Source organism: Nanorana parkeri, unplaced genomic scaffold, assembly GCF_000935625.1.
Source record: "Nanorana parkeri isolate BGI_ZX_2015 unplaced genomic scaffold, ASM93562v1 scaffold477, whole genome shotgun sequence".
Taxonomy (NCBI): Eukaryota; Metazoa; Chordata; class Amphibia; order Anura; family Dicroglossidae; genus Nanorana; species Nanorana parkeri.
This window is the reverse complement of record NW_017306745.1, coordinates 1100713-1111985: the sequence shown is the minus strand read 5'-3', so window position 1 is coordinate 1111985 and position 11273 is coordinate 1100713. Positions and strand designations below refer to the sequence as shown.

Here is an 11273-nt window from a genome sequence, read left to right as displayed (position 1 = left end):
GTATTTTGGCTGCAGCAACACCAGAAAAAAAATAAGGGGCAGCTGAAGAAAATGCCAATTTCAGGAGAGCTACAGGAGTAACCAAATGTCTAGTGGTGAAATTACCCAAGAATCCTTCTGGATAAACAAGCAGGCATTCTTCACGACCATTGTCCAAAAGAACGGCCAAGTGAGTGTTGATATAAATTATGTTTATGTTTGATGTTTTGGATATAACTCTTTATACTAGTGAAGATACTGGAAAACCTATAGAACAGGGGTAGGCAAACTCCGGTCCTTCAGCTCTGGGGAAATTACAAATCCATAATGCATCTGCCTCTGGGAGTCATGGGTGTGGCTGTCAGAGTCTTGCAGTGCTTAATGGGATTTGGAGGGCCAGAGTTTGCCTACCCCTGCTATTGAAGGATATGCCATATTATGGCCCCTTTAGGGGGAGAATCATTCCTGGGTAAGTCTGGTCAGTCCCACCAGTTTAGATGAACATTCAGCACATGCCTAATGTATATCCTTAGAAAGCCTGTGATTTTAGGGCCAAACGCATCGAGGTAGTTGTTTCCTGATGGGTGTACCCTGCTGCCTGTTGGGAATCCAGGTGTTATGAAGGGCCTTGGTGCCTTGGTTGATATATCCAGTATAGACACTTTCAATCCAAATTGAGGGAATGAACACGGACAATCTCTAGATGGTGAGAAATCTATTTAAGTGTAGGGTGTTTTAGGATTGGAATGTATGTGATGTATTCAACGTGCAATAAGGAGGAGGACACCATTGCAAGTTAATACCCAAGCGGTGGATGTAATTGTGCCATGTCATGATATCAGCGCTTCAGGGCTGGTAATTGCTTTCTCTATGCTATACTTATATTGCACACCAGTGGCAAATCCTTGCAATGAGAATGTTCAAAAGCAGTCTGCCCTTATTTCCCTTAACGGCACTTCAATCTTATTTCAACATGTACTATATGACCGGTCCTAGGCTGTAGTTCCATGGAGATTCATATTTAATAAGAATTTTGTTATAATACATTATGGCCACACTGAAGGATTTTTTAAATAACACAGAACTGTGACTTTTACAAAGAGACCTCATATGATGCTATAAAGATCTAATTGAAAAATATATGCTCAGTCTATCCCTCACGCTCTGATATTTGCTGGCGTTGCCACTAATTTACACATGTAGTGGGAATGCCAACCCATTAATAACTTCTCGGATAAGATTATTAGACTGTAAAATACTACACAGATAAGCCGCAACATTATGACCACTGAGAGGTGATGTGAATAACATTGATTATCTGGTTACAATGGCACCTGGGAGTGGGGGGATATATTAGGCAGCAAGCGAACATTTTGTCCCTGAACTTGATGTGTTGGAAGCAGAAAAAATGGGTATAAATGTAAGGATTTGAGTAACTTTGACAAGGGCCAAAATGTGGTGGCGACTGGGTCAGAGCAACTCCAAAACTGCAGCTCTTGTGGGATGTTCCTGATCTGCAGTGGTCAGGACCTACAAAAAGTGGTCCAAGCAAGGAAAACCGGTGAACCTGCGACAGGGTCATGGGCAGCCAAGACTCATTGATGCACACGGGGAGCGAGGGCTGGCCTGTGTAGTCTGATTGAGTAGAAGAGCTACTGTAGCTCAAATTGCTGACAAAGTTCATGCTGGTACTGATAAAAAGGTGTCTGAACAGCATTGCCGTTTGTTGTGTATGGGGCTGCGTAGCCACATACCGGTCAAAGTGCCCATGCTGACCTGTGTCCACAGCCAAAAGCATCTACAATGGGCACGCGAGCATCAGCATTAGAATATGTCCTCCCGCTACCCTAAAGAGAACTATGGGGAAAAACACTTACCCTATAGTTCATCCTTTACGCCAGGAAAGATATGAAGTAACTTTTTCTATAATGAATGTATCTCTGTGGGTGCAGACGTACTTTGTTTTAGTCTTCTGTTGTAAGTGAGTAATCGTTATAATAACAAATTTTGCATTTTTAATTGCAAAAGTTATGTTGGCTTGAATGGCTCTTAGTTTAAAAAGAATTTTAAAATGATTAAAGCCAAGATAAAGAAAAATAGCTTTTGCTTCAATTCTCACATTCAGTTGAGAACTAACCCCCCCTCACCTGCAGTAATTCCTTTTCATCACTAAATGTTGCCACTTTTCTGGGTTGAATGACGCTTATCATCATTCAAACCACTTCCTGGTGAATAATGCAAAGAAATGGAGAGCAGCAAGAAGAGGACTCATCAGGGATGTTTTAGGTGCAAAAGGTACACCCATATGCCATACCCATAGGCCAAGTGAATATCACTAAAATGGGGAAGAAGGTAAGTATCCTACATGACAGGCTGCACTCCGGAACTGGGGAGGAGCATTACTCAAAGGAAAACTGTACTAAAGATACAGATGTGCTATTTAGAGCAAAGTAACAGGTTCCTTTAAAAAAACAGATTATTGCTGAAAGTCGGTATATACAGACATACAGAATAAATACATCCCCCTGAAGAATCCTGTGTGAGCGTAACGCGTAGGGGACTCATCAATTAGTAATATACCTGCAATAGAACTTTATAAAATATGTGAATATTTATATTTATATGAATGTATTAAGAATCTATGGAATACGGTTTGTAAATATACGAATCAGCAATAGTCTTAGAGTTAGAGACATGAATTTCTGAGATACACATGAATATCACCACAAGAGAAGTTGAGAATAATCTTTTCTTGAACTGCATGAATCTTTTAAATCAACAAGAATCTAAATAAATATATTTTTTTAAATGATATACTTCTGAGTCCTTTCTAAACACACTCCATCACAATAGTAATATTGTAAACATTTGTTAAACTCACTAATTAGGAGGTGTGGACTCAGGTCGCCTGAGGTGAGCTCTGGGAAGTGCCATTACTGGATTGAGGTTCCTTTAGTAGCCCACCTACTTTCCTACTAATACTCACCACCATGTTTACCTGCTAGAGCCTTTAGTAAAAATCCCAGTTTAAGCCTCATATTGGCTTGGGATAATTCCATGACCACCTGACCCCCCGTGCACTGCATTGCAGGTAGATCATGCTGTTCGATTCCCAGAATTAGATGGCTTTTCAAAGGGCTCCGTTTGGCTGCAAGTGGGGGAGCCTGGGAAGGTAAGCATTAGTAGCAGATGAAGCAGGTTGTAAAGAGCACCTGTTCTTTGCAATGAATGGATAGCCAATATCCTTTAAACTAACTTTTTTGCATGCTTGCTCTTCCATGTCATATATTCTCTCTAATGCGCTGCGTAACATGTTGCCTCCATTTAAATGAGTTAAAGGAAATAAACGATTGTTTTGCTTTGCAGACTTTTATAGCTTGTTTATCTGATTTTTGTAGAAAAACCAAGGAAACTGACCCATGAGTATTTAACTTACATTTACTGTTACTTTTTTTTTATATTCAAAGAGTTTTATTGAGTTTTTAACATTAATACAAAAGTGGCAAATGTAGCATATAACTTACTTTTACTATACAACAAATGCTACGCACATAAACTACTTCGTTACAGGTAAATATAATTTATAATACAGGGAAATGGCTACTTCGTTACAGGTAAATATAATTTATAATACAGGGAAATGGCTTTTTGTCGTGTCTTAATGTTGCCCTCTGTTTCTTTGAGGTCCTCCAGTCAAAGTTCCTCAGTGAAGTCCTCCTGATGCCTATAGATTTTTATCCTAGTAGTTTCACTCACATGAGGAATCCATGATTGGTCCAAAGAACACAATCATATCTTTTTCACAACAGTGATTGAAAGGCAACTGAAGTCTTATTGAGGGCTTGTTCACACCATTAACAGTGCGTTACAAGGCGGTCAGCTGCTGGAACGCTTTGGAGCGCATCCCTGTCGGCCTTCTGCGTTCAGGGGCGGGAGGGGGCGTGGTGGTGCTTTCGCCCGCTCCAGAACGCCTGGCACATCAGTGCCTGCATTTCAGTCCAGTGTGATCTGCAAAAATATTGCTTGCAGCATTTTTTCAGATGGCACTGGACCGAAAAGCAGACACTGATGTGCCCCACGTTCCTGTGCGGGTGCGCCATTGACTTCAATGCACCGCCATGCCCCCTCCCACCCCTGAACGCAGGAAGCCCGGTGGGGATGCGCTCCATTGCATTCCAGCAACGAATCATGCTGGAACACACTGGAGCTGGTGTGAACTGGCCCTTAAAGGAGAACTATGGGGGTTAGGGCTTTTCCCCATAGTTATCCTAAGGGTAACGGGAGGACACAAACTAGCGTCCTCCCATCACCCTAAGCTCAGTATACCGTGAGCTGCAGCTCACGGTATACTGAGACGCTGAAGCGGATCCCGACAATTATGTCTGGATCCGCCCAGCTGCGTGAGTGACAGCTGGCTCTGCCTATCTAGAAGCAGAGCCAGCTGTACCCGTCCCCTCCCCTGTCCGTTCCGCCAGTCAGCCCTGGCGGATCGGAGCGTGGAGGGGGGAATCCAGTCCCTCCCCTGTCACGGCAGAGAGCCGTGACAGGATCGAGAAGTGAGCGAACGCCGGTATGTGTTCGCTCACCTCCCGATCTACTGAGCCGACCTGTGACAGTCGGCTCATAGTTCTCCTTTAAGCTGAAAAACAGTGGCTATAATTTTATGTGAGGCTCCTTTCTGTCTCCAGGGACAGTCTTATTTAAATATTGTCTTCCTGACTCAACAGCAGCCCTGACATTCCCAGAGCACCACCTATGCATTCAGTTTCTAACATATCAAAACAACCATTGATCTCAGGAAGACAACGCTGATTATGACAGCAATGCAATCTCTTTGAATGATACTGTTTGCTTGGCAGAAGCGGATGTCATTATGATTTTTTTATAGTGAGAGAGAAGACCAGTTGGCTTTTCTTTCCAACCAACATAATGGCTGCCAACCATTCTACAATTTCCTACCTATTATTTCCCACTCTGTCAATTATAATCTCTGGTGCTCATCCTAACCTGCTAAATTATAACTATTAAATGTTAAATATATCTATAAAATGACAGCCGTGCTACAAATGACTATATAATGATAACAGAAATCAATATAAGAAAGTCAATCCCTGTATTAGAACAGCAAATAGCAAGAGATTTGTAGAGTTCTTATACAGATAGTAAAATGTGCCGTTTCAGTGAACCCGGAGGACAGACATAAGGCAGCTGCTATCGCTGAGTTGTCTTTAAAGGAGAACTATGGGGTTAAGGCTTTTCCCCATAGTTCTCCTTAGTGTAACGGGAGGACACAAACTAGCGTCCTCCCGTCACCCTAGGCTCAGTATACCGCGAGCTACAGCTCGCACTATACTGAGACGCCGCAGCTGAAGCGGATCCCGAAAATTATGTCTGGATCCGCCCAGCTGTGTGACTGACAGCTGGCTCTGCCTATCTAGAGGCAGAGCCAGCTGTACGCGCCCCCTCCCCCGTCTGTTCCGCCAGTCAGCGCTGGCGGCTCGGAGCGGGGAGGGGGGAATCCAGCCCCTCCCCTGTCACGGCAGACAGCTGTGACATGATCGAGAGGTGAGCGAACGCCGGTATGTGTTCGCTCACTTCTCGATCTACTGAGCCGACCTGTCACAGTCTCATTGTCACAGGTCGGCTAGAACTATGAGGTGAGTGAAAAGCAATCACCTCATAGTTCTACTTTTAGTGGACCTAGCATCATACTGTATATATATTTTAGTGTTAAATGCATTAATTGTAAATAAATATCAGTGTAACACTTCCAGGAATTTATTACCTCTGGTAGAGATCTCATGGCTCCCCCTGGCAATGCCTTCATCATCCTTTTTATCTTCCGGCATCACCATCTACTTCCTGAACTGAGATTCTGGTTCAGACACAGCATGTAAAGTCCAGTGCCTGTGCTTTTCTTGGCTGTTTTCACAGATGTCTCACACAGATCAGCTTCTCACCTTGTGACTGGCTACAAAGTTACAATATTGCAGTCTGATCACTAGTGCCGAGGAGACTGAGAACATGCTTCATCCTGCCTGCAGGAGGCTGATGACATCATCCCAGCCTAGGCAAAGTCACTGGACTGGAGCTCAAGAAAAAAAAATTTTAATAAGAGGTACAGCTCTTAGGAAAAAATTATATTGTATATTGTTACATGTTAGGAATGTATTCATCCAGACTTGTAAAGTTAATAAAGTCCACTTTAAAGGTACAGGATGCAGGGCTGTCAAAATCATGTTGGTTTCACTACTCAGGGAGTCACTGGTCTTGAATAAATTTAGGATTGATGCTGATAAATGAATAAAATGTATTCATTACTGGCTGTATGCTGAGACAGTGCCTATATTCCTATCATCACAGATTCTTGGTAAGGCTTTCTCTTTAACTAAAAAATTGGAATTGCTTTAGAGAAGAAATGGCGACTAATACAGAAGTTTATTGCAGTGGGTTTGCCTTTACCCCACTTTACTAAAGTTTATATTAGGACAGAGTTATAAAAATATGGATTTCCTTATTAGACTATTACTCACAGTATTCTAGTAAGATATCAAATCAGTTGTCTAGCAATGGACCTCAGATTTTATTAATTAAAACAATGCAGCCCTGGACCCTCTTACCTTTCTACCCTGTGTTCAGCCCCTGGGACCTCTCTCGCCCCACTTTTGTGTGCAGCCCCAGGGACCTCTTACCCCTCTCTCCTATTTGCTAGCCCTGGGACCACTCACCATTCTTCTCTGTGTGCATCTCCTGGGACCTCTCACTCCTCTCCTTTGTTTGCACATCCTGGGACTTCTCACCCCTCACTGCTCTGTGCAGCCCCAGAGACCTCTCACCCCTCTCCCCAGTGTGTGGCTCCTGGGACCTCTTACCCCTCTCCTCTTTGTGTAGCTCCTGGGACCCCTCACTCCTCTCCTTTTGTTTGCATGTCCTGGGACTTCTCACCCCTCACTGCTGTGTGCAGCCCCAGAAACCTCTCACCCCTCTCCCATGTGTGCAGCTCCTGGGACCTCTTACCCCTCTCCTTTGTATGAAACTCCAGTGACCTCTCACCCTTCCATGTGCGTAGCTCCTGGGACCTCTTTTGCAGGGATAAGTCTATAATTTGTTCAGGCTAATGGTATAGTTAGTGATAATCAGCATGGGTTCAGGAAAGACCGTTCCTGTCAGACTAACCTACTGACTTTTTACGAGGGGGTAAATAGAGATCTGGATGGAGGGAGGCCGGTGGATGTGGTATATTTGGATTTCGCTAAGGCTTTTGATACGGTACCTCATAAACGCTTACTACACAAGCTAAGAGCTATGGGCATAGATGGAAGGGTGTGTACTTGGATAGAGAATTGGCTAAAGGAACGGGTGCAGAGAGTATCAATAAATGGCGCTCTTTCAGACTGGGCTTGTGTCTTTATTCAACCTCAAATACTATGTAACTATGTAACTATGTAACCTCTCACCCCTCTCCTCTTTGTGTAGCTCGTCCGACCTCTCACCCCTTTCCTCTGTGTGCTTCTCCTGGGTCCTCTCACCCCTCTGCTCTGTGTGCAGCATTGGGACCTCTTACCCCTCTCCTCCGTGTGGGACCTGTCACCCCTCTCCTCTGTAGCTCCTCGGACCTCTGACCCTTCTCCTCTGTGTGCAGTTCCTGGGACCTCTCACCCCTCTCCTGGGACCTCTCGCCCTTTTCTTCTGTGTGTAGTTCCTGGGACCTCTCACCCCTCTCTTCTGTGTGTAGTTCCTGGGACCTCTCACCCTTTTCTTCTGTGTGTAGTTCCTGGGACCTCTCACCCCTCTCTTCTGTGTGTAGCTCCTGGGACCTTTCACCCCTCTCCTCTGGGTGTAGCTCCTTGGACCTCCCACCCCTCTCCACTGTGCGCCAATCCGGGAACCTTTCACCCCTCTCCTCTATGTGCAGTGCCTAAGAAACTCTGGCTGCCAGGGCAGTAGACCTGATTTTTTTTCTACCCTAGTTAAAGAACACTTAAAGATCTTGTCTTTTCTACAGCCTGTGACTGGACATTAAAAGGTGAAGCAGTACACTGATGAGCTCATCTCTCTTTCAATCTGCTCTCTCCTCCTGTCGGCCTGTCTTGGCACATGAGCACACCAGCACAACTGGCTGGTTCCTTCTGCTAATTTCCTATTCCTAGTCTGAGCTCTACTGTACAGAAGAGACTGATACCAGGTTACATTTAGGTACTTACTCTGCTTGCATTTAGAAACAATTTCAAGCATTATTAATAAATACAGAGTTGCATTCATTATATGTGCCTAAAGTTCATCTTCAAAAAGCACATTAAAAATGTAAAAAGGACAGAACTTATGTCCTGCAGCATTGGGCACAGTCTGGAACAAGCACCATTTTTGGGAGTGAGTCAGGGGTTTCAGGCTCCATTGCTCATTTTGCATCCTGCATTGGCTGTGCAAGTTGGGCACATCTGCCCATTTACAATCAGTTTCAGTCATTGAGCTATGACATTCACTTACGCAAGCTTGTGTTTTCCCATAGCCCCCAGTCATGTGCATAAGGAATTAAAACAAAAACAGCTCATGTTTAATATGATTGTATGGTTGATATGAACACAGGTTCTCTTTACATTTTAGTCATTCAGGCCTATAGAGGTAAAAAAAAATATGTTCCACCATCTGAGATGACCTGTAACTTCTTTTGCTCACTGCCCCCTTCTCATCTCTCCAGGTATCAAGACCACAGCGGTGAAAAAAGACGATGATTACGTTATTAACGGCAGCAAGATGTGGATAACAAATGGATGCCAAGCCGACTGGATGTGCCTCCTCACCAACACCAGCAATGGACCTCCACACAAAAATAAGTCTCTTATATGTCTGCCTATGAAGACACCTGGTAAGTTAGGAGCTTGAAACATCTGCTTAACATGAGTTTGGCTTAGATCCACACATTGACAAAAAGGACAATGCTTATGACCGCACTCCCAGGATGCTGCAGGCAAGACTTTGAGGCGCACCAAAGAACGTACTTCAGGTCCAAAATGCAAATTGCTCCTTTCTTGGAACTGTCTAGGACTGAAATGCCCTTTCAGACTTATGAGCATGCAGTAATGTACATTTCAGATGCGAAAATTGAAATTGAAAACAAAACAAAAAAGAAGGCATCGCTGCAACAAAGCACATAATAGGCTGCATTGAAGATCTAAGCATACTCAAAGATCTTCAGCATCCTACACACTTTTGAGTGTACCAGAGGTTGGCATCCTCTGCTTCACTCTGTGGTTCAGTCCGCTGGCCCCTACGTCATGACTCTCCTGCAGTGACAGAGGGGTTGGCAGGGAGAACCACAGAGCGCAGTGGGAGAAGTCAGCATGTGGCAGTCCTGGAAGTGTTTAATGCAGATGCAGATCTTCTGCCCATCCGAGTTCAGCACTACGGACAGCAAGACAGGAAAGTGGAACTGAACACAAAAAGTGAACATTTGCTATGTTGTAACAAATTTTAACATTTTCTAATGGTGGTGTGCCTCGTGATTTTTTTTCATGAAAAAAGTGTGCCTTTGCACAAAAAAGGTTGAAAAACACTGTTTTAGGGAACCTCAAGAAATGTTAATTGTGCCTAAGGCCTCATTCACACTGCCGCGCATATACGCGCGCATGTGCTTATTGTACCATATGCAAATAAATGGCTCCATACACAAAGCCGCGTATGGAGCCGTATATTTGCGTAGTGTAAAAATGCGCAAAAACAGAATGGATCGGAGATGCGTCTAGGCAGCGTATTTCTGCACATATGCATGTTTACGCGCATATACGTTATACATTAAAATTACTATTGAATTATGCATTCTGGGATTGCATATAGAGTCGCACATACGCGCTTAAATACGCGCATATACGCTTATACACGCAATGTACAATTTTGCTCTTGCGTTGTGTGTAATTGAGGCCTAAGCAGTATCCTAAAAAATTACCTTTTTTTCTTGAATCAACCTGAGAAAAAGCAAAGCACCTCCTTGTAAGCGAGTGTGCCTAGGCCAGGGGTAGGCAACCTCGGCTCTCCAGCTGTGCTGAAACTACAAATCCCATAAGGCATTGCAAGCCACAGGCATGACTCCCAGAGGCAGAAGCATGATCGTATTTGTAGTTTCAGCACAGCTGGAGAGCCAAGGTTGTCTACCCCGGGCCTAGGCACTCCTGTTCCTATAGCCTCATAGCTGTGTATCTGCAGTGTGAGATCTATGGATAACCCCGAGTGCAGTGCTAGATTGGGGGAAAACTAAATATTGCTTTTAGACTTTTATTTTTTAAATAGGATGTATGGGAGTGACTTTTATTAAATAAAATGTTGTGGAGTTTAGCAATTTAAATAGCTCCTTGTTTTATAATAATATCTTGCTTTTCCATTAGACTAAACTTCTTTAATTGTATGAATCAGTTCCTCCTAATTGATACCTAATTGCAGCATCTGATATACGTTCCTGTAAAAAAAAAAAAAAACTCCTTTTTTAAAGTTATGGAGCCTGCCATGGGAAGTTTCATTGTTCCACAGCTTAGTCACTCTTGCTGTAAAGACCCGTGCTGATTGTAAAACCATATTTTCTCCAGACTATTTTTGAAATGTGGGAACCAGGCTGAACGGGCAGTAGACATGGTTACAATGCAGACTTGTCTATCAGTGATGTCAATGACTCCTGTCAAACTTCGGTGACAGTGCAGCTCTTGTTTAGCTGACCTTGCCTAAAGGACACGTTTACTGCCGGAGGGGAAGCTTTTATTGTCTTGTTTTATTTTGTCCTATCAATGATCGGTAATCTGCTGTGTCTGGTCATAGCAACATTCAAAGAAAGTGTGTTCTGCTAACCTGATGATTCACTTTAAGTAACTAGACAGACAATTTATTGTCTCACCTTCCCCAAGTTATATGACTAATTGTCTAAGGTGATTTAAGTTCACTCCACATCTTCTAGCTTATGCAATCTATACAGCTTACATCAAAATATTACTAATTAGTAATGGATCAATCAGTTCATGAACAGAGCACATTGCAGATTTTTTCTTTGTTTCTATCTTTCTGGTCTTAGTCAATTTTCGCTTTGTTGTGTCTTTCTGGCCTCATCCACTTTGTATTCTTGTGCCTTTCTAGTCTTATTTACTTTGTTGTGTTCTCCTGGCCTCATCCACTTTTCACTTTGTTGTGTCATTCTGGTCTTATCCACCTTTTAATTTGTTGTGTTATGTTCTATTGGCCTCCTTCCGTCTTCTCCATTTTTCACATTGCTGCATTCTCCACGTCTCATTCACTTTTTACTTTGTTGCTTCATT

General features: G+C 43.3%; 1 protein-coding gene across 1 annotated transcript in view; it reads left to right on the top strand.

Moving 5' to 3' along the window:
- Window positions 1-11273, top strand: part of LOC108790497 (probable acyl-CoA dehydrogenase 6) — a 73865-nt gene that overhangs the window by 45457 nt on the left and 17135 nt on the right. Inside the window, exon 6 of the mRNA XM_018560764.1 lies at window positions 8678-8845. Coding sequence (XP_018416266.1) covers window positions 8678-8845 — 168 coding nt within the window. The remainder of the gene's footprint in view (window positions 1-8677; window positions 8846-11273) is intronic.